This window comes from Alosa pseudoharengus, unplaced genomic scaffold (assembly GCF_046254945.1).
Source record: "Alosa pseudoharengus isolate Yale_2024_CS ecotype anadromous, Long Island Sound unplaced genomic scaffold, YU_APseudo_1.1 YU_APseudo_1.1_scf_2, whole genome shotgun sequence".
Lineage (NCBI taxonomy): Eukaryota > Metazoa > Chordata > Actinopteri > Clupeiformes > Clupeidae > Alosa > Alosa pseudoharengus.
The window spans coordinates 10,520,131-10,543,096 of record NW_027468663.1 but is presented as its reverse complement, the minus strand read 5'-3'; the positions used below and the strand labels follow the sequence as shown (position 1 = coordinate 10,543,096).

The following is a 22,966-nucleotide window of genomic DNA, read 5'->3' as shown; positions in this document are numbered from 1 at the left end:
GCTAGTTAGCATTTTTAGCAAAACTGCTAAAAATGATTAGCTAAGTTAGCTAAGTCACATGGTTAGCATAGTTAGCATGCTAACATGTTAGCATGCTAGTTAGCATTTTTTGCAAAACTGCTAAAAATGATTAGCTAAGTTAGCTAAGTCACATGGTTAACATAGTTAGCATGCTAACATGCTAGTTAGCATTTTTAATAAAACTGCTAAAAATGATTAGCTAAGTTGACTAAGTCACATGGTTAACATAGTTAGCATGTTAGCATTGCTAACATGCTAGTTAGCATAACTACTAAAAATGAAAACATTAGCTAAGTTAACTAAGTTAAGTATTATCCACCTATTTAACCGTTCAATCATTTCAACTATATTAAACCTTACCTACCAAGCAAATCATTTAACCATATAAACTATCCACCTATTTAACTGTTCAGTCACTCCAACTATATTAAACCTCATCTACCTAGCAACCAATATAGTTTGTTTTTACTCTGTATGATATTTTACATCATATTTTTTGCATTTTCATGCACTGTATTTCCTTCAGGAAATGCTTTTCTAGTTACAACTACACCTCTCGACCTGTGGTAGAATGCTAGTAGAAGCATAGTTCCGAGGATCTTCATGTCAAAAACTGAATTAATAATTATAAATATATTTAGGTTTCTAATTGATATTTACACTTCTAACCACCATACATCCATATTTTAAAATGCCGAAGGCAGAAAATACATAAATGAAAAGTTAATTTGCAGCCATGTGCACGTAAGTAAAAGTCACACACCTGCAGATAATAATAAGGTGGTGCGCACTTTTTGACATTAGCCATTAGCAATCTGTTTCTTTTATTTTATGAAGCCTATACAGTAGATCACTTGCCACATTCTCACTTTCAATAGACAGATGCAATAACCATTGGTCAAGTATTGAGTATAAAGCAATTAAGATAGTATGAAGTACTTTTTGGATAGGCTACTATCATAAAAATTTGTTAAAACGAATAGCATATTGCAACTTGACAAAACACTGGATTAAATATCGTAGGCACAGGAGAAAACTTGTACATCCATTGGCCCGTGGGGAGATCACATGCCAGTTGCCTCTCCCTTCAGTGCTATGACTCTGTTGATGACTTTGTCCAGATGGTCTATGTATTTATTGCAACGTTCGGCTATGAGTTTGTTTCGCCAAAAAAAACTCTTTGTTCTTTGTTCATGGGTTTGGCCTCACAGCAGAGGCTTAGACAACTATGACCCACGTTTTGGTTTCGTATATTAATTTGCCCTACTTATTGACTGCAATGTAGTCAATTGATTGCTTGACAGGTTATTTTTATTTTTCTGTACAATAAACAAATACATCTGCTTTATGCTGCAGAATTACTCACTTGGCCAGCCTATAGAACGGGCACATTTTGGAGAGAATAGAGAATGTACGCACGCAAGAATCTGTAGGCTATTTGTGGCTGGTTACCAGCAAACAATGTTTAATGCATTAACTCAAGACGTCAAATGTTTTCTAAACAATACAAACAGAAAGGATGCAGCAGGCAGCAAATGTAGAAGAGTAATTTCCAGTGGAAGAACAAAATGCTGAATGAAGCCCATAGATATGAAGGCATATCTGGCAAGTTGTTATTTTTTGAAGACGTAAATGGTTGGGCTATAGGCCTAGTTTGCAAGAAGGAGACATAAAGCGTGAGCATGCCACACTATCCACAGCTGTGGTAGCGGGGGGTAGGAGGATTACTGTTAGCGCAGGATTTATATAAAATTCTTCAACAGAAGGCCTGCCTCGAATGCAGGCTTGCCCAAAAGAAAGGCCTGTGGTTTGCGCAGCCTACAGTAAGTAGGTCTTAGTGAGTTAGAAGTCCTCTCGACTTCTTTTAAGCTGTCTCAGAGGTGGAAAGTTGCGTTCGTTGGGGGCAGGGACGGATTTACAATTCAAAGACCCTTGGGAACAGATGTCTGATGGCCCCCCCTGCCCCCCAGCCAACGTGAATCGGGCGGTCAGTTAATAGGCCTATATCGTGAAGATTTTTATTGCCATTTAAGGCACGAGTGCATCTGTGAGGCCAAGCCTCACCAAGTAGCCCGTTTGTTTACAACTAACATTACATTTAATTAAACTGCTTAGGCTATGCTGAAATAGTTTCAACATTTTGAATATCAGTGTCGGGTGAATTAGGAAATGTTCTCAAAGTAGCCTTATGGCTGAAAGCTGCTTGGGATCCCCCCTGTCAAGCAATAACCATACAAAAAGTTAAAAACAGATGACATGATGCGCGTCACTGACATAATGCGCAAATAATATAGCCTAGATATTCCAATATATTCGAATACATGTGTTTATTTTAGAGGGGATGAGCAATTTTGACAGCCCTAGTCCACTGTAGGCCATGCCAATCGAGCTTTGTGAGCTCATTGAGAGTACAATGTAACATGTTTACAGAACTTGTTAAATAAACATTGTCAGTGCTGTCACTTTTCTCATCTTCTTTTCTATTGTTAACACCCTCCCAGCCTCTACTTTAGAACAGGGACCATATTTTGAATGAACAATTTATGCACTAGCAATGTATTAAGGGTAAAGAATGTCTGTATTGACCAGGAGTTATAGTCTAGACTGTTCCCATCATATAATTCTTAATAATAATAATGCCTGACTTTAGAATATGGAACTAATAAGTACATACTGCAGAGGTATTACTGATGATATGTGCTTGCTGCCAAGGAACCAGTTTCCACTTTAGAATGGGAGCCAATCTCCCAGTTATTAAGTGCTATTTCACACAGCAACCTGGGCAGTGAAATGCAGCAATGAGGTTGAGCCATACACTTGCTTATTCTACAACTGTTCTCCTACTATTTGGGATTTATTCAGACAGTATACAAGTAGGTTATGCATATTCTATTTTGGTACTTACTACTAATTAGTATGTAGAGATCAAGGCTTACAAAGTCATTATTAAGATTATATCAATAATAATGGCCTAATTAGTCATGAACAAGAAATTTGTGAATACACACCTAACAAATGGTTAATGTTGCCTAACACATGCCTTAGAAGTCACTAATACAGGTATTAATTAGGTATGTATTGGTGGCTAACATGTGAACCTTAAAATAAAGTGTTACCGAATATTCTATCTCTTTCAGGTATAAAGTTATCTTCAGTGTAAATTCTGGTCATATTTATGTTAGTAATTTTACATAAATAATGCACATATAACAAAAATGCCAATGCAGACTCATAGTAAGCACATAGCAAGCTCTTGCAACCCATTTTTCAGTGATCAAATGTTCAATGTCCTCCGGCAGATCTTTCATCAGATAAGCTTCCATATCCTTCACTTTCCTTTTCGATCAATTTCAGAACATCCTCAGTAACATTATGGGCTCTAATATGACGATCAAAAGCGCGGCGCAAAGCGTGTTGTTATCACGATGCAAAGCTTATTCCGATTGTACACTGGAGTTTTTCGCCATGTGCGTCTCTTTTATTGAACAATGCGCTCAGGGGTGTGGCAATTAATGACCTAAGGTGTGGCCTGGCGAAAGATCTAAAATTGCTAGCGTACACTATCTAAAAAGCATTGCCCCACTGACCAAGAAAAACCTGGTCTTTAGCGAGGCGCATATGGAGCACAGCTGAAGACGCACTGTCACGAGATGTAAGCAGCAACTCCTCTGCAGGATAAATGTCCTTTAAATGTCCTTTTGGTTTTTTGTTCAGTCATTCGAACATTATTGGGGTAAGTGTTTTTTCAGGCTATGTTTTCGATGGTAACCCATTGTCAGTCAATAGTGATAGTAATTAACTGTGTATAACTGTTTTGTCTTTGACTATGACACCACGGTGAAGTTAGTTTCACTTTGCCAATGAGTTCAAATAATAGACGAATGCAGATGCGTGTAGGCTATACTCTGCTAGGTTTTAGTAAAGCATGGTTTTAGTGGAATACCTGTTCCATACGGTCTTGCGTGCAAGCAGATTCCTTCAAATGCTCCGCTGACTATCAAAATACCGATGCACTGTTTGAAGTTGCGCTGCTTGCTGTTAAAGGAAATGACAGATGTTCACAGTTTAATGGATGTTACGCTCAAACCACACCCATGACTGATTAAGAAACATAAGAACAACCTTTTTGCTCTAGGCGCCGACGTTTGATAACAAAACCACCCCCAATGTGGACTGGACATTTGTTTAAGCTATTGCCAGTGACCATGCGTTTTAGATTGCCAAAATATAGCCCAATATTTCAATTTTTCTATTTTTTCTCTGTCCAGTATAGTTTCTGAGCGGCTGTAAGGGAAGGCAAATGACAGGCAATCAAACGAATACTTAGGGCCCTATCTTAACGATCGGAAACACAAGTAGCCTATCAAATGCAAAACGCAAGTAGCTTTGTGGGCGGATCTCGGGCACTGTTGCTATTATACCGCCGGGATAAATTACTCTTGTGCCCGACGCAAATCTAAAATGGGTTGGTCTGAAGTAGCTACAGTACATTACTCATAGGTGTGGTTTGGGTGTCACATGCAATAAACCAATAAGAGCGTCATCTCACATTACCTTTAAAAGCAGGCGCGCTTGTCCCATGGCCAGTGACGGACTGGGATTAAAAAACGGCCCTGGCATTTTCACCAACCAGCGGCCCACACGGGGACGCGCGTGCACGTGCCCGCAACACACAGATAACTTCACATGCACGGACATAACACGTTTGTAGCCCCATTGGTGATGAACTCTAACTTTAATATGCATAAAGACTGAACCAAGAACATGGATATATCAATGCACAACAAAAAAATGAATGTAATATGAAATATGAAAATGAAAAAAGAATAGCCTAGAATACATGGATTTCTATGCAACGTCACGAAAACATGCGTGCGCAAGAGGCAGAAAGCACCATAGAACAGCATAGAGCAGTGCTCTCCATGAAAAGAATAAAATGAGTTTTTGTGCTGAAAACTGCACCAATTCGAAATCACGATGGTTCAATATGTTCAATATCCCTAAAGGAATGCATGTCTTCGCCAAAAATTCCGATTGTAGCTTAGGCCTACAGCAGCCGACTATTTAGGTCAAGTTTATAACGTTGTGGACGGCCACCAAGCGTCTTCTGCCCCACGGCTGCGCGCGAATGTAGTTTTGTTGGTAAACGGGAAACCCGTGTATAGATCATCAGAGCAGCCGCTCCACAAACGTGTCTTAACCTTATACATTTCCACCCCTATTTTGAGTTTTTCCTCGAAATTGCACACCGCCTACTTAAAATGGCCCTGTTGCCACATACTTTGACTTACAATCAAGTGCCTGACCTCTTTGGAAAGCTAAGGCCTTGTAGAATTTTTTGGTACCAATAGATTGACTGTGTGATGAACTATCAGAGAGTGGCAAAGGGTAGAATGATAGTTTTTTTTATAGGCGGTTATGTACATCTCTAGAAATGACCACATTCTGCCCTCTTGGTCACTTATGTTCTCTTGAAAACACCACTGAGGCCCACTACCAGGTCTTGTGAATCTGTATGTCAAAGTAGATCCTTATAGGATGAAGTATGACTGTGTGGGACCCATATTTGTGTGGGCATACACATGCGTTTTGCTAAGTGTCCATTTGGAGACTCCAAAAGGACCTTTGGTTACCCAAAACTAAAATGCTTCCTATACAAGAACCCCTTTATGTAGAACCATGATCTTGGTGTCAAATGAAAGGTTACACTCTCTGTGTCATGTTGCTTGTACCTGGAGTGCTTTGCAGTGGCTGTGCCATGAGTCCAGAGAAGCATTATCTGACCTGAAACTCTTACTTTTGCTCCTACGCCTTTGAGATTTCCATGAAAAAAGGACAAACAAGGTAATGCAGTGAACATTTGTATTATGGTTATGGATTATAAAATGAAACAAAGGTAAAAAATAACAATACCCTGGCAAACGAAACATCAAATGATTCACATTCAATGCAATAGAAATGTATTTGTGTTGGCAACCACGGTCAACAAAATGGAACGTGTTATGAACAACTGAAATAGTCTCGGCCACCGGCTCCTCTTCCTCAGACACAGGATCCTCAGCTCTTGTTTTTTTGCTTGGCGGGGCCCAGTCTTCATCGCTGTCACTGAAACAATTGTACAGATGGAAGTTAGGCTCAGACCCACTAAAGTATATGAAAACCCTTCCCAACAACTTATACAAATGATATAAATGTGTGTACTCAGGTCACACCTCCCCCTGCTCTCTCTTTTACACACACACACACACACACACACACACACACTGCATTCTCACCTAACTCCCCTCCCCCCCAGGTACCAGAACACTGTTCACACTGTTCACACTATGAAACAAAGCTAAATGAAAAACTATGCACTAAACATTACAAAAGCAAACTAAACTGTATCTGTAACTGTATATGGATATAAGTAGTCTACTCACAGCTCAAAATCGGGGTCCTTCCCAGCTAAAAAGTTCTGCTCCTCCTCGGAGTCGCATTCCGAGAAATTGCTTTCTTCTCCTTCATCGATGTCCTCCAGATCTTCAATGTCCTCGGGTTCTTCGACATGTTTCGTCTTTTTTTTGTCTCTTTGGCATGTTTTACGAACAAAAACCTTCAAAAACATGTCTCTTGCTTGTTTAGTAACAAACTTCCAAACCACTGCTTCGGAATCTGCAGTAGGAGTTAAGTCTTATAGAGACGAATGACCCATTAGACCAGCCTCAGACGAGTCCAGGAAGTGACGTCAATTCCAGAAATAAGTACATAATTTACTTTACTCTTTATGGAGAATACAGTGGGGAAAAACGTGTTTTCTTTTACAGTTCATGGAAAAAATAGTCACATTAGGTAGAATCTTTTTATTATTATTCGTAATTCACATGTATTTATTAAATAATCGATCGCGACTGACTGTCCACGTGATCTGCCAGTCAGCTGGGAGGAGCTCGTGACTCACGCATAGGGACTCACGGCAGATATTGCGCGAAATGTTGGTTTATTTAAATGTTTGTATCGTTTAGATGTCCTTCCTATTCATTAACATGAACATGATGACTGACTAAATAAATGACTACGATGTTTAATAAACCATTGTAGGCATACAAGTTATCATTATCTTACATCAATTAGTTTTCTGTAGGCTAGTCTAGTGTGACATGCTTTACACTAGGCTACAGCATAAAAATAGGCTCAACAATAGGCTATCAACACGTTTGCAGTATCACTGTTGCAGAAATCACATACAAGAAAGCATCCTCTTGATTGTTTGTACATTTTTGCATATTCCAACATAAGGAAGCAGCATGAGGAAACTTGTCATTTTTCTGCCTTATTTTCTAACTACTTTTACGAGTCTGCAGTATGGCTGGCGTCCCTTTGTTATGACGCAACTTCCTGCGACGGTCATTCGTCGGAAAATGACTTAACTCCCTCTCTGGTTACGCATGGGCTATGCGCCTTGAGTTTAGCCGACAGGGAAGTAGAATGTGACGATGTGTCACATGTCTAAAGAAAGCTCTCCTCATTGGCTACACGGACATCTAGGTCCCATCTCATTGGCTCACTCAGACGCAGCGCTATGACCATTCAAAGACTGGTTGTCAGATTCATCGCTTACGTGACTCATTGGCTTTGATGGCATCTATCTCGACTCTCATTGGTCCTACAGACATGTAATGGGTATCGATGGAATCAGAAGAGCCTCGTGAACACGCGGAGTACCGTGAATCCAGCGACAATAATGGAAGTAAAACCGAAATATCTGGATTTCCGCGAAAAATAAGTGTTTACTTCGCTTCTTTTCGTATGTATCTGTTTTGTTTGTACTGGCGTGTACAACTACTCAATATATTGGCAATATAACAATGTAGATATTTTACATCTATGGATTCTTACGAAAATTTCAAGACCAAGCATGCTGGGCTAACTTATTGGTACGGCCATACAGACAAGTGACAAAATATGAACGCAGCAACTTTGGGGGGTGGTGGAGGGGGGTATTCTGATATGTTATATATCGGGATAAACTTATATTTTACACACGAAATATATGTTAATTCATGGAAAGCTTTACATATATCGATTCTTGAGTTTCTCAGCTTTAAAATGGTATATAGCATGACTATGGTAGTTCATGATAAGGTGCAAAGAAATGCATGGGGGTTGTTGGGGGGAGGTGGGGGGCACTGTATTTGCCCGAATACGGGTCACCCGTAGTGTACTGGTTAATTAACATCATGCAGTTAACAAGGTGCGAAGGAGCTTGCTCTTCTCCGCAACCCTGTCTATCATGTCATCAGCATCCAAGTTCATTACGACCTCTTTCTCTGTCGCCATTAGCATAAAAGCCTCCAAATTATCCTGTGACAATCGTGTCCGCGATTCTTGATTAATTTAAGAGTGGAAAAACTCTGTTTGCATGCCACTTGAGTACATGACAGTGTTAGTAGGAATTAATATGCTAACCATATATAGTTGTAGGCACAAGTAAAGAGGTTTAACTGCTGGAGAAGGAAATAGCAACAGATTGCACAATTCTTGCAGGTAGCACATTTCTTGCTCACCAGGTTTATTTCTGTATCTTCCTATATCTCCGCGGCATCATCAAAGTCCGACGCTTTGACTGTATACTCGTTTAGAGGAGACTTTTTCAGGCTGTCCCAGTGCGTGGCGAGATGTGTCAATTCCGACTGTAGATTTTCAACCGTAGCACCTTCACTGAATTTAAGCAGACATTCTCTTATGTTTCGAAGTGCATTTGGGGACATTTGGGGGCAGTTTAATAGCTTTTATAAGGGGAAAATTCCGAGGATTAAGGCATGCTAGATCAGCATACAATTCCCCGTGCTGAAGGAAGTAGACGCATTCGGTTTTAAAATTCCCAGAAGTCATTGCTTCATGTAGCCTAACTTTTGTAAACCAATAATAAAATAAAATATACAGGCATATTTATTGTATTCCAATTTCAAACAATGCACTTTTTAATCATTTGATTGAATAAGGTTACAAAATAATGTAGCCTGATGTAAATATTGAGGGTCACCATGACTGTAGTATAGAAACTCATATCTGGTATAAATACGGATCAGTTTCCCACTATGACAGAGGAAAAGGGAGTTCGAGATAAATGGCTGATTCGAAGCCATTTAACACTATTGATGCTTGATAGTGGGCCGAGAGATAATGTGAAACCGGCCTTGCGATGAATGGGCCGCGCAAACCCGACGCTCCGTGATTGGCCGGCCCAAACGGCCCACGAGAGGCCGCGGCCCCTCTGGCATCTGCCCAAATGCCAGACCGTCCAGTCACTGCCCATGGCGGATTGCTATTATAATGGCTGATTTGCCAGGTGCACGCCAGGAGTGGTTCACAACCGATAAGACCGACATTCTCGTCAGGACCATAAAAGACAGAGAAGCGACATTGAATGGGGATGGGAGAAACCCACCCAAATTAGCTTTGGTTAAATAGGCATGGGAGGAAATCGCCACAATTGTTTCCATGGCTGGCATTTTTCTTTTTGACAACATGTAAATAAAGAAATGTCACAAAGACATACTTTCCGATGTTTTAAGCTTACTCTCACTGAATCAACAAGGTTATGAATGCATGGTGATATTTTTGCAATGTAGTCTAACATTAGACCGAGATTACTTTGCTTCATTATACCTTACTATAGACGATGCAGCTCTTCTGTCAGATAAGCTTGTGCTGCTGCTGGGGCATTTGGGTTATAGAGGGAGAGCAGCTTCACAGAAGAGAACTTCTGACAGCAAATTTGAGGAAAAGTTGGTAAACCATCCTTCTTACTTAATTTGAGGGGGCTGATTCTGAATATTTTGTTTACCAAGCTCAATTCTGAGTTCTAAGCCGCATAATCAGCATTTTAACAAAATAGCGATTATTTTTGCTTATTTTCCCCTAAATTCAAAAGTAATCACTAAAACCAAATAAAAGTGTTCTCTAAATACATGTTTGAGCATTAAAGAAGCCATACTATAGTTTATTAACGTATTTAATGGGAACATGATTAGAGTTAACATGTAATAAACCCGGAAATTCTAATCAAAACACAATCATATTTTTATTGCTAACATAGTGAGTCACTCGTGGTGTTTAATGCATTTCATCACAATAACAAATTGCACAGATAACCTTCAACTCAGAATATATCCTACAGTACATATGAACTTAGATAGCGGGAATAAGCCTAATGCAGAACTGCATCTACCGTCAGCAACAACCGTCAAGTAAAAAACATTTTACTTCTAGTAACACTGGATTTGGTATGTGTGCTTGCCTCTATAGCCTACTAGAGCTTGATAATGTGCTCTTCTAATATGCCATTGAGCAGCATCACTTGTTGGTGGTAGAGCCTCCGATCCTCAACATCTAGAAAACAGAGTGGCTCTGGCATAGTGTTGTCATGATACCAAAATTATGACTTCGATACAATACCTGCCATAAATATCTTGATACTCGATACTGAAGCGATATCGAAATCCTAAAATATCTGGAAAAGAAAGGACGCAGGCCTCCTCCAAGTGTATTGAGTCATTTGTGTTGAATTTGGTGCACTTTGGGTCAATTCTGGGTTTCAAACTTCTAAACTTCCTACATAATTATTATTTTTGTAGTCAGATAAAATAGTAGTTTGTGTGTGATTAAGTCCTTTATTGTTTGTTATAACTCATTTATATTGTTTGATGTTTTGGCAATAAATTACCTTTAAATAGCCAAAGTAGGCTAGATCAAGGTCAGTGTTCAAATTACTGCATGCAAATCACTTAATGCTATGCAGAAGAGCCTAATCTTTAGGCCATCTGATGTAGGCTACCCTAGGCCTTCCTGTTTTTATGGGAATTTCTTTGACAGTTGCAAAGGGAAAAAAGTGAAGATGGTCTTCTTTGCTCCAGTGTAATTTAATAAGTATGTTTCAACCACTCTTTGGGTCTTAATCAGATAGGCCTACACCATTATTACATTACATTTGGCTGACACATTTTTAACCAAAGTGACTAACAACATGGTAACAGTTAAGTGTACAGTAAGAATAAGTGCATCAGTGAGTGCTGTTTTTAAACAGTTGAGTGTCAGTTCAAGACGGATGGTAAGTGCTAGGATCAGCAAGACTTGTTGTAAGTGGTGCTATGAGAGGATATGTTCTCTAAAGAGTTGGGTCTTCAGGAGTTTTTTGAAAATGGAGAGGGATGACCCTGCCCTTGTAGGAACTGGCAGTGTGTTCCACCAACGAGGAACAACAGATGAGAAAAGTTTGGATTGGCCTGAGCGTATCTGTTGCAATATCTGTGTGCATTCCTACATTAGGTCTATTTCTTTGATAGTCAACACCATTTGCTACCACATAACAAATACCAAATAACAATACAAAAGTTTCTTACAAACTTTCCTGCATACTTCCTTAATGTGCTGCAGTCAGATGGGTGCCCTAAAGACATAACTAGATCTTGAGCATCTACATGTATTACCAGTGTTGAATGAGCAGTTTTTGCAGTGATCACTACTGGACATTCCACATTGCTAGACAGCACTTGAGTGAGGATGACTTATTTCCACTTCACAAATAACCATCGCTATCTGAAATAGCTACAGTACAGGGACATTAATCAGTTCATAGCTGAGGATTTGTCCTAGGTCCACTTCCCTTTCAGCATCATATGCAGTAATGATGCACTGGAGAATGTTTCTTTTTGTTGCACTATAAAGGATATTTTGTCTAAATGTTATTTTTATTTGCAAATAATGCAATCTCCATAGCACTCTTCAGCAACCCTCAAACATGCACACTCTTCCATTTTTTTGCATGGCTGGGATTTGAATGATAGGAAAGAGCACCAGTGAGATGTTTTAACTAGGCAAGCACAGTTGCCTTTACAGTAAAAAAAATACAGTGTAAATCCTCTGTAAAGACTGACAACTGTTCATAATAGTTAGTGACAAAGTACTTTGTACAGAAAAATGAGCAGTCACCTACTATTCTATCAATTTATTATCAAGGAATCTATTTTGCTTCTAAACGTCATACTGAATTTTAGCTATTATTTCAATTTATATTTTAATTTTAGCTTATTTTATATAGTATATATAGTATATTCATGCCTTATTTTTTGCAATTCCTATGATATCTGATGGCAAAACCAAAAAGTATGTGAATTATGCTAATTAGCAAGCTTAAAACTCAAAATTGAGCTTGGTAAACCAAATATTTGAATTCAGCACCCTCAAATTGTGTGAAATAGCCCCTTTACCGACTTTTCCTCAAATTTGCCAACAGGACTTTTTCTGAACGTTTGTTAGCTATCTGCTCTCCCTCTAATGGCATCGGCACATGCAGTTCAACATCACGTCTCCTTAAGTCCTCTAATATTTCCTCATTTATGTCATCAGCACATCCATGATTCATGGAAATGTTGTGTAAAACATAACATGCCACAAAGAATGCTGCGACTTTTTGTGGACTGTACTGTAAAGTGCTAGAAATCTCTGGAGTTCTCGCAAAAGCACAATCTGAATTGTCTCTGCGAGACACTCTGGCAACAAGCAAGCATTCGCGCAACACACACCTCCTGCCTTACGTTGTCCATAAATAAATAAGCTAAATATATCTTGCATTGTAGTATGTCAAACTCTACCAGAGTAGGCATAGAAGTAGGCCTGCCACTCTCCTTGCCCCGTGCACCCTCTCTCTCTCTCTCCCTCTCAACAGGCGCATCCCTCCTCAGCATGCACATGTAATCCAAACATTAATCGTGCAAGACGACTGGCTAAATTGCTATTAAATCCGGTTAGCATCATTAGCACGCTGCACGAATTTGTTTAAAACTGTTGCATTCAGATTGACTGATAAATTCTAATCATCTCAATCCCGATGCAAATGGAAAAGTATTCCAAGACTCAAACGGGCATGTCCCAAGGAGAAAAAGTATTCATTTGAAACTTAAACACACGTGGGGAAACTGAACAATCTAACCAGTAGACTAAGATAAACTAGCAAATTAAGCTAACGTTACTTTGTCGAATAATCGTTCAATTACACTGCGTGTTTGTGTGTCTTTTCGATTAAATAGCATTGCCAGGAGATGGCAGACATCTGTCACAGCCTGACGGGTCAGGCGTAGCTTACGCCTACATTCCTCCTCACTGAGGGAGAGATAGGTCTGTCTGGGCCGACAGACCCTCTCCCTCCCGCGTCTAATTCTTTGTCTCACTGTGCAATAGAAAAATTATGAGCAAGCGCATCTTAACCAAATTGTGCACATGCTACATTATTGCTAAGCATGCGCCCTAAAAATAGCATCTGAAAAATATGCCACTGACTTGCGGAGTTGTTTTCTGAAACGGCAAAATAGCACCAGGGAACGTTTGCGCCGGAACACGTCTCCTCTTTTTTCTGAACCGCCCCCGGGAGCGCAAGTTCATTCCCTAATTTAGCGATGTGCGTCTGTGGAGGGAAAATTCCGCTGTATTCCGCTCGAATGCAAAGTAGGTATGAAACAAGCGCCAGTGTACAAAGTCACTGTGCACTGAAAATATGACCAAAACCTTTAAATTGTCATAAGATTTCTTTGACATGTAAACCATTGCCTCCTACTATGCAAACGTCACGTTAGCTTTACATATAGTCTTGATTTGATAGCCAGCAAATTATGCTGATGGCAATACTGGTTGAAAGGTACATTTCGTAGATATTAATGTTGATTACCAATTCACATTGAATAGTAAAATGTTTTCTTTTTTATTTTAATATTACTGTACTATGTATTATTACTAAAATCAGTGGACAACTGCAGGGGAAGATCATATACAGCCTCAAAACTAGAATCTATTTCTTCACAGACCCATCCTCGCATGCAAATTAGTTGATAAAATGAAACCCATATGCAAATTAGCTCTCACAAAATAATGCACAGTGTATATTTACACTAAGTAAAAACATCCATAATTGCTTTGCCATGATGTTCTTGTAAAGGTGAAGTCGCACATGAACGGAAAAGGTAAAAAAAATACCTAATGTGCATAATTTAACTGCAATATCCTATCTAAAAACATACTTTTGTATGATCATTTGTTATATTTGATACAATTTGATTATTATTTGGACCTAAAACCATTAACCCATCTACTTGCAGCCATATTATCAATACATTTATTTATTATGCATTTATATTCGCTAATGTATTCAAATAGGCAAATTCTCATTAACTATGCGTGATATAAAAATGTCCCAAGCAGAAATGGATTCTACGCGAAAAAGTACTATAGAATCAATTGAGAAATGTTTGGTAGTGACCTTAATCAGATCGTTCTGGGTTTTGCCCTGTCTTATGTCAGCCAGAGATATTGTGATTAAAACACCAAATTTTTAGCTTTTTAATTTTTAACTAGGTGGCGCTATACATGAAATAAGTGGTAATGGGATGGGTTGACATGGCCCCTTAAGACCAACATACAAAAAAAAGGTGGTCGTCCTAGGCTCTACGGTTCTCGAGATATTCACAGAAAACTGTGTCTGCCCTACCCTCCTTTCCGGAGGTCCAGTCCAGCGGGGGGGGGGGCTACAGATCAAAACGAAAAACGATGGTTCCATGTTATCCATGTGGGGTTACATGCCCACCAAGTTTCGTGTACCCCGGTCTTTCAGTGTCCCGGGAATCTTTGACGGAAAATTGGCCATGCGGAAAAAAAAAGAAAACAAATCTGACTTGACGGCGGTCATAATTATGTATTTCCACATTGTTTAATTTACTTACTGTAAATATTTACTGTACATAAATGAGTAGCAAGTAGCAATTAGGTAATTGCGAAAATGAACGAGGCCTACCAGTTTGACCAAACTGTAGATACATTTATTTATTTGTAGCCTACATAGACCTCTAATTTATTTTTGCATTTATTTATTTATCCTGTCATCTTTGGTTCTTCATATTCCATTCAGTAGCGTGCAGCTGCAGCTCTCATTTGGAGCTTCTATGTTGGTATGGTCAATCATATATTAATGCAATGCTGAATCATCATTATTTTGGACATAAACTTCATGTTTGGTCTCCGTGGAAATGGGAAAAGGCATGCGATCGACTTCGTTATGGACTTTACGCAACAGGAATTGGGTTGAGGATTGTTGGGTTGAACACGCACAGTGGTGTCATGTAGACTAAGGATCTGTTGATGTTGCACAGCACTTTTCATGACATGTTGAGTCTGTTAGAATGCACAAAGGTACAGTTTAGAACATGCCCTCATAGCACAGCTTATAGGTACTTTGGCTGCTATAGGTACTTAACTTATAGGTACTGGCGTCAGACAGCACCGATTTTCTTCATGTTTTTTCTGAGCTCCGTGTTAAAATTGACCGGATTTCTCCTTTAAGATGCTTAAAAACTGATCTTGGTACACCCTCTCTCCTGAATACACAGTGAAAGCATCTGATGATCGATTCTCTTTATTAGCAATGCTCAGACAATAACCTTTTTCAACCCAAGGAATCCTTCCTTCTTGAGTACACAGTCCTAATATAACCTGCCTGCAATCTGTTCTCCATCAATCTACAGAGCAACCAGGGAGGGTTGAATGTATGTCCAGCACATTGTGTTTCCTTTATGTTAGATCTGCCAAAGGGTGGTGGGGGTGGTGGGGTAAAATTCTTTCCACATGTAATTGAAAGGAACACTTACAGGACATTAACGTAAACATTGAGTAAGAACCATCTTGTTTTTTTTTTTGTAAACATCTTGGCAGAGAAGGAGATGGCTCCGTCAAGCCAAGTGAATATTGATGCCTCCTTTCCTTACAAGCACGCATACAGTATAGCCTACAGCTTTCATTCAGTTTCCTGGGTCAAATCTGGCACTACTCTCATAGTCTCACTGAGAGATTAGATGTTTATTTAATGTACAGAACTGAAAAAATTAGATTTTTCAGTTCTTTTTCTTTTTCCAACTTTTTCAGTGTGTTACACTTGGACTGAATCGTGATCCATGCACAGGCATGCATAAACCAAGCACACTTTCCCACAGATAAGAAACTGTTCAATCTTAGTTTTCCGAGCATACCATGAATGATCGTACATGCAGATAAATAGAATTTTGTTCAATGGAGATGATGTGATCATGTGTTTTTGTCATGCTTTCAAACAACTTTCCTGTCACACACACACACACGTGTGCGCACACACGCGCGCGCACACAGATCACTGTGTTGTCACTAATGTTATGTTTGACTGTTGTCTTTGTTTGCTCATTCAGTGTCAAACTGACATATTCTAATCTTCCCTTTAAATCCCCTTAAACTGCTGTATTTTCTGTCTGCTCAAATGGCTGTTGACAGACACATTATTACAGTTGTTAAACCAACACATGGTTTCATAGCTTATGAAAGCATAAATCTGTATTTGTCTCAAACATAAAATGTTATATAAGACCCACTTATCATATCTCTCTGGCAATTTCAAATTCCATAGAATCGTATGTCATTTAAATGCATGCTATAAATTCCCTTACTGCATCCATACTGGATAGATTTAAATGTGAGCGTGAAGTCGAAGGTGTCTGAACGCACCATTTTAAAACTGTGGACAGACTTAACCCTCCTCTTCCAGAGATGATTTGTTGTATTTTTGTTAAGAATACCATCCTAGTGAGAGAGGTCTGCAGTAGTTTGAAAGACTTCCTGAGTGCATACAGTATATTTGCTGGCCAGGAGGGGGCATTCTTTTCTCTGTGTCCTCCTTCACCTCCATGTTGAAATCTGTGCTCACTTATGATTAGAGGCTGGCAGCATCTCTATGGGCTAAGTGCCACAACAGTGACACTAACGGTGCTTACACACAGTTGCGTGCAGTGCTGGAGACGCATCTCGTTCACTTTACATGGGCTTACGGCATCAGTTGCCGAACTGAATTATGGGTCTGTTGCGCCGCGTTGCTCCCGTCGCCCCCGTCGACAAGTTCAACTTGTGCTGCACCGACGCAAGAGCAACGGAAGGCACCAGCCAATCAAATTATGGTTATAAGCCTACTTCAAGGCATTTGCATTGTAGGCTACACACCCTCGACCGTCGGGAACACCCACTAGCATGCGGTGACGGCACTGGCGCCTTAATGCAGGGGCTTACCTGGGCTTCAGCCCAGGGGCCTCGACCAATGAGGGGCCTCCTAATAATAATAATGATAATCAATAATAATAAACGGTCGTGTCCGTATTCGCGGCGTCATAGCCTACTCTGGAGCTAGCCTAATTGAGCACATCGCACTGCTCTACAATGACATCCACGCAGAGGCCCCCTTTGTCTTCTCTTCTAAAGTGTAACAAAATGTAACAAAACTTAATAAATCCCAACGGGTGTGTTAGAGGAGCTAGAGGAGAGGCTGAAACTGACTAACAAACTTACAAACTCTGGAGATAACGTGGGTTGGATTGAAGCAACGATAAACGAATAACGTGGATTCCTGTAACTGTCCATGAAAACAGAAGGCATAGCAGGTAAATATCGTAGCAAATAGCCAGGCAATGAAAGGGCTTTAAAAACATGTATTTCACTTGTCTGTGAACGCAGAACATGGGCTGTTGCGCAAAGAAATGAATTAGTGATCTGCATCTCTGTTCACCAAAAGCTAAGTTTGGGCTACCCATTCGCACAAATAATAGCCTATGTTTTCTCCATTGTTAACGTGAGATAATGTAGGGTAGACAGTGATAATGCATAAGGTAGCCAATATGTTCACGTCACATGAGCCAGCTACTTGTTCTGTAGGCTAAAAGTATTCCTGTCCCTCCCAAGCTGCGTTAAAATGGTGTGTTAAGTGGACAGAATTTCAAAAAACTCCTGGAGAACCCCCGGACACGACAAACACATGCACTTTTGAAAAGCTTGAAACGTCCATATGTGTAGCCTAACCCATCTCTTAACTTAGCCAGCCAGTGTTATAAAAGTTCAACGCTTGTTTTCGTGCAGTAGGCTAGCCTTTTTGATAAGCGATGTCATGGGGAGGCTGACGTGATAAAGGAGGGCTTTCTGTTCCTGTTTATGTTAAGGTTTTACATAGGCTCAATAATGATAGGCTACACTGCATGTTAGGCTATATTAACCAAAAGCGCACGTTATGTAAATAGGCGGGTCAGATCGCGGGCCGGGTATCATTTAATCATAATTAATAATGTTTTAATTAAAAACATATAGCCCAGGGGCCTCAGGTGGTATTAAGGCGCCCCTGTGACGGAACGCAACTGTGTGTAAGCACCGTAAGGAACATAAAAACCGCCAAGTTCAAGTTGGGGCAGCCGTGGCCTACTGGTTAGCACTTCGGACTTGTAACTGGAGGGTTGCCGGTACGAACCCCTACCAGTAGGAACGGCTGAAGTGCCCTTGAGCAAGGCACCTAACCCCACACTGCTCCCCGAGCGCTCCTGTTGTAGCAGGCAGCTCACTGCATCAGAATTAGTGTGTGCTTCACCTCACTGTGTGTTCACTGTGTGCTGAGTGTGTTTCACTAATTCACGGATTGGGATAAATGCAGAGTTTCCCTCACGGGATCAAAAGATATACTTATACTTAAGTTCGAGTCCATTTGATGGTGTCGCTTAATACGCATTTGTCAGACAGTGGCAATAATAATGTGTGTGACTGTTTCTGTCATGGTCTGCTGGGAGCGTCAGACCCAAACGCAGGGCAAGGCAAACTTGTTGTAATCAAAAAGAGCTTTACTTCCATGAAACTTACAAACCATGTGTATTAACACGATACGAATAAAGACTGACTGAGACTGAGGGGAGACAGAGGGTTTAAATACACAGGGGTAACGACACAGGTGGACAAGGAACAAGGTAAAACAAGAGACAGGTGAACACAGGGCTGGAAACTAACAGACTAACGAGGATCAGGTGAGAGGTGTAGACACATAGCCTAGAAATCTAGACGCACCCTAGCGGCAGCAAATTACATTTGCTTCCAGGGCTAGTCTAGCAACTCTCCGTTGGCTTGTGAGCTCGAAAAATTAAACTTCTATCAGGCCAATCAAATCGTGTATAGAGTCGTTAGGCGGGCTTAACATAATGATTGATGGCAGAGTTGCAACGGTTTGGCTTGAATTCCCTGCTACTTGAGAACAAAGAAGATGGATGTTGCTGTTGGCCAACAGTGTGACACGAGTTAAGCTTGTTTTAAGTTGGCAAAAGTTTGAACTAGCGAACTAGCTCCGCTGGTGGGAAAACGCATGGGACTCAGCGCTGTCCTATTGCGTGCAGAGGGAATTTGAAAGACAACCGATTATCCCGCCCCACGGACTGAGCACTACGAACGGTGAGTGCCCAGACCCTACATTTTAATCGTCAGGCTAGTAGACACAGGCACAGGGAACAGAGACACATAGCAAAACAAACAAAGGAACACATGGCACAGGACACAGGAAGTAAATAACACAACAGGAAGTCACATGGAAAAAACACTAAACAGGTAAAACAAAACAAGACAGGCCCCTTACAGTTTCACACTGCTTTGTGTTACAGCTGTTTTATCTGTCATTTTGGTGCCGATGTTAACAGATTTAACAGATAACAGCCACACTGCAACTGTAAGTCAACTAAAATGTTCGTGCTTTCAATGCATGAGGTAAGGTAACAAAGAGGTAAACAGAACACAAGCACATGGTTAATAAAGGAACTGATGAATAGGAAGTGAAGACTCATGAGTACAAAAAGTGTGCACTACCAGTGTGCCTGTGTATGCATGTGTGTGTGTGAGTGAGTGTATACAGTATGTGTGTATGTCTATACAAAGACATACATTGTGTACTGCTGCCGCTGCATTTGTGTGTGTGTGTCAGCGTGTGCCTCTGTGTTCCTGTGTTTGTGGGCGTGTGCGTAGATTTAAGAAGTCTGCACACTAGATGCTGCTCTCCAATTGATGTAATGCACGGATGCAATCTTGGGCAGATGGGTTGGCGGGTTATTCTGTAAAAACTGCTTTCGTTTTTGACAGAATAACCCGCTTTAGGGAGGCCAGCGTGGTCGGGTAGTGACCCCCTGGGACGAAAAGCTTCTATTTTGTATCAGTCCAGTGGGACTACATGCCCACCAAATGAAAGAAAAAAATTATGTAAAAAACCCCAGAAAAAACAGATCACACTGCGGTAGCCATAATAATACACTATAGTTTGTGGCTATATCACTATTTCGTGGCTATATCACTATTTCTTATTATCGTCAATTGAAAACATCTGTCCTAGGACACAGGCGTACCCAGGAGCTAGAAACACCAAACCCTGCATAGAGAGGCTCAGTGAATGGAGAGTAGAATGTATGTAAATGAGTAAGTGTGCGTGTGTCAGGGGAGATGCTGTAGAAAGACAGGGTGCCAGCCGACCAGTCTAGATACACTCCTACCCTTTTGGTCAAAGATATGGGGGCAGGTATATCTGTGTAATTATGATCATGCCAGGCACAGTAATTGTTCTTGAAGCAGTTTAGATTCCAGGACTTGTCATTGTATCCAAATACGCGGTTGTTTCCTTCTCCTTTTCTAACGATTCCTTTGTACGTCACTGCTATATCAGCCCTGAAACCATTCAACTCAGCCTCCCAGTAGTAGCGTCCAGACAGACTTTCTCTACTTATCACCTGACGCCGTTGCTCAAACCTTTCCGGATGATCAGGATATGACTGCTTCTCTTTCACATGTGTCACCTGTCTGTCCCCTTCAGACAGAGAGAGTTCCATGTGTGCTGTGTTTGGGTCCAGTGTTAGTTCACAGGTATCTGCATAAAGGAACAGACATCAGGAGAAAATATAACACAACAAAACTATTGCCTACTTATACAGCAAAACTTTATTTTAGCAAACAAATGTTAGCCATTAATACATACAGTAACTAATATAATAGAAGTAGATGTTTTGCCAGTGATCTTCACTGCAATTAATGATGTTGACCTCTTAGAGTGCTATCAGTGCTATAGATGAGTTCCTCATGCCCAGAAATATGGAAAAACATATTTAGTTTACATTTCTATCATATTAGATCCTAAGATACACCCATTTGTAATTTCAGGCCTAGAAATTTCATATCACAGAGGTACAGGTGAATTACAGGATAATAGAAGTAGATGTCCATAAACCCCTCAGTAATTCTTTTCCCCATCTCATATGACAACAAAATGAAAAAAAATATTTTGAGCCTGGCTTTATCAGACAATCTGATTTTGTTTTTTAAAATGTATGCAAATTAACACATTTTTAATGAGATAAGGCCTAATTTGCATATTTAAACATTAAAATATATTCTTTCAGTACATTTTTTTCTTAGCTTAACATGAGTAATCAACTGAGAAAGTTTTGTCTATTATTTAATTTTTTTACCCCATTCACCTGTAGTGTCACAACATATTACAGAGGTCAGTGACCTCTATCTGACCTCAGAGGTCAAACTGAGAATGCCTCCAGATCTTAAATTAAAGCTTAGGTCATCAAGAACAAACCCTGAAAGTTTCATGCTTCTTTCTTTCATAAAAAGCAAGCTCGTCCCTATTTTAACCACTACACTACCACCGCTCCCGGTAACCTTAACCTCAAGATCAGCTGGTTGCTTATTTACCTGGTTGCTTATTTACCAAGAATTTACCAATAATTTATCAAGAATAAATAACCTATTGATTAAGAATAAGAAATTGTTTAATAAGGCCCTTGTGCAATGGTGCTTAATACAGACCTTGTTGAGCACAAATACATTGTCCTGCTTATTTTCCTATTAAAAGTAGATAAATTAAGTTTGGTGCAATGGAGGTGATGTGATCAAGTGTTTCTGTCATAGGGCCCTATCATGACATTCTAAAGTGCATCGTCACTCGTCAAAAGTCTATTCAAATTTAGTAGGATGTCCAGTTCACATTGGGAGGGTTTTCCTCAAAAGTGGAGCGCATGGCGTAACAAGGTGTTCCTAGGTCTTTTAATCAGTCATATGGGTGTGTTTGGGGCGTAACATCATTTTAAACCAATGAGAATGACATCTGTCATTCCCTTTAACGGCGCAACGCGCGATATGTCAGATAAATGCATCGGTATTTTGGCATTCAACGGCGCATTTGAAGGAGGCTGCTTGCGAGACCGTATGGAATAGTCATTCTTAAACCATGCTTTACTAAAACTTAGCATAGCCTTCACGCAATTGCACTCGTCTATTATTTGAACTCATTGGCAAAGTGAAACTAACTTCACCAAGGAAGTCAGTCAACGACAAGACAGTTATATGCAGTTACTTTCACTATTGACTGACAATGGGTTACCATCGAAAACATAGGCTGGAAAAAGCAACACTTACCCTAATGTTGCTCAAATGACTGAATAAAACAACATTTATCCTGCAGAGGAGTTGCTTATATCTCGTGACAGTGCGTCTTCAGCTGTGCTCCATACGTGTCTCTCGCCTCTCCCCTAATCACTTTTAACCGTCATTACCAATTTGCAAATGATGGTGAATAGTATAGATGTACAGTATTTCGTAATATCTTTATTCTAATTATGTTTCCCATTGTAATCGTGCAATTTGTAATGCTTTGCATGGACGTGCGCTGGTGTGCGTTCATGAATGATAGAAGGATGGTGCGTGCACCTGCCAATATGACTGTTGACATGCGCTCTTAAAATAGCATATGAACAACTCGCCATTGACTTCTGACCAGGTTTAGGTGGTGTATGATAGCGATTTTTAGACAATGCGCTAGGTCCCTCCCTAGGTTGTTAATTGCCACACCCCTGGGCGCAATGCTTAAAAAATAAACGTGCAAAATAACGAATTCAACTTTCCGCGAATGAATAACGAGTATTACGCCATGCGCTGGTGGCCCAAAATACAGCCCATAGTCTCAAACAGTCTCTACTCTCAAACAACTTCTCTGTCACACGCATACATACTGTACACATGCGCACACACACACACACACACAGATCAAAATTAGAGA

At 40.2% G+C, this 22,966-nt stretch overlaps 1 protein-coding gene and 1 long non-coding RNA gene across 6 annotated transcripts in view; both read right to left on the bottom strand.

Annotated features, from left to right (window-relative positions):
• Positions 1-5,958: 5,958 nt before the first annotated feature.
• LOC143133791 (uncharacterized) lies at positions 5,959-9,818 on the bottom strand. Its single transcript, XR_012988553.1, has 2 exons — positions 6,444-9,818; positions 5,959-6,126 (listed from the first exon to the last, which is right to left on the bottom strand). It is a non-coding gene; the product is annotated as an uncharacterized LOC143133791 (long non-coding RNA).
• Positions 9,819-19,143: 9,325 nt separating this feature from the next.
• LOC143133764 (NACHT, LRR and PYD domains-containing protein 3-like) overlaps positions 19,144-22,966 on the bottom strand; it is a 28,005-nt gene continuing 24,182 nt past the window's right edge. For 4 of the 5 annotated variants that reach the window (XM_076293625.1, XM_076293623.1, XM_076293627.1 and 1 more), the window contains one exon: positions 19,144-20,770. In XM_076293625.1, coding sequence (XP_076149740.1) covers positions 20,220-20,770 — 551 coding nt within the window. In that variant the 3' untranslated portion in view covers positions 19,144-20,219. The remainder of the gene's footprint in view (positions 20,771-22,966) is intronic. The other variant, XM_076293626.1, reaches the window with a different exon arrangement.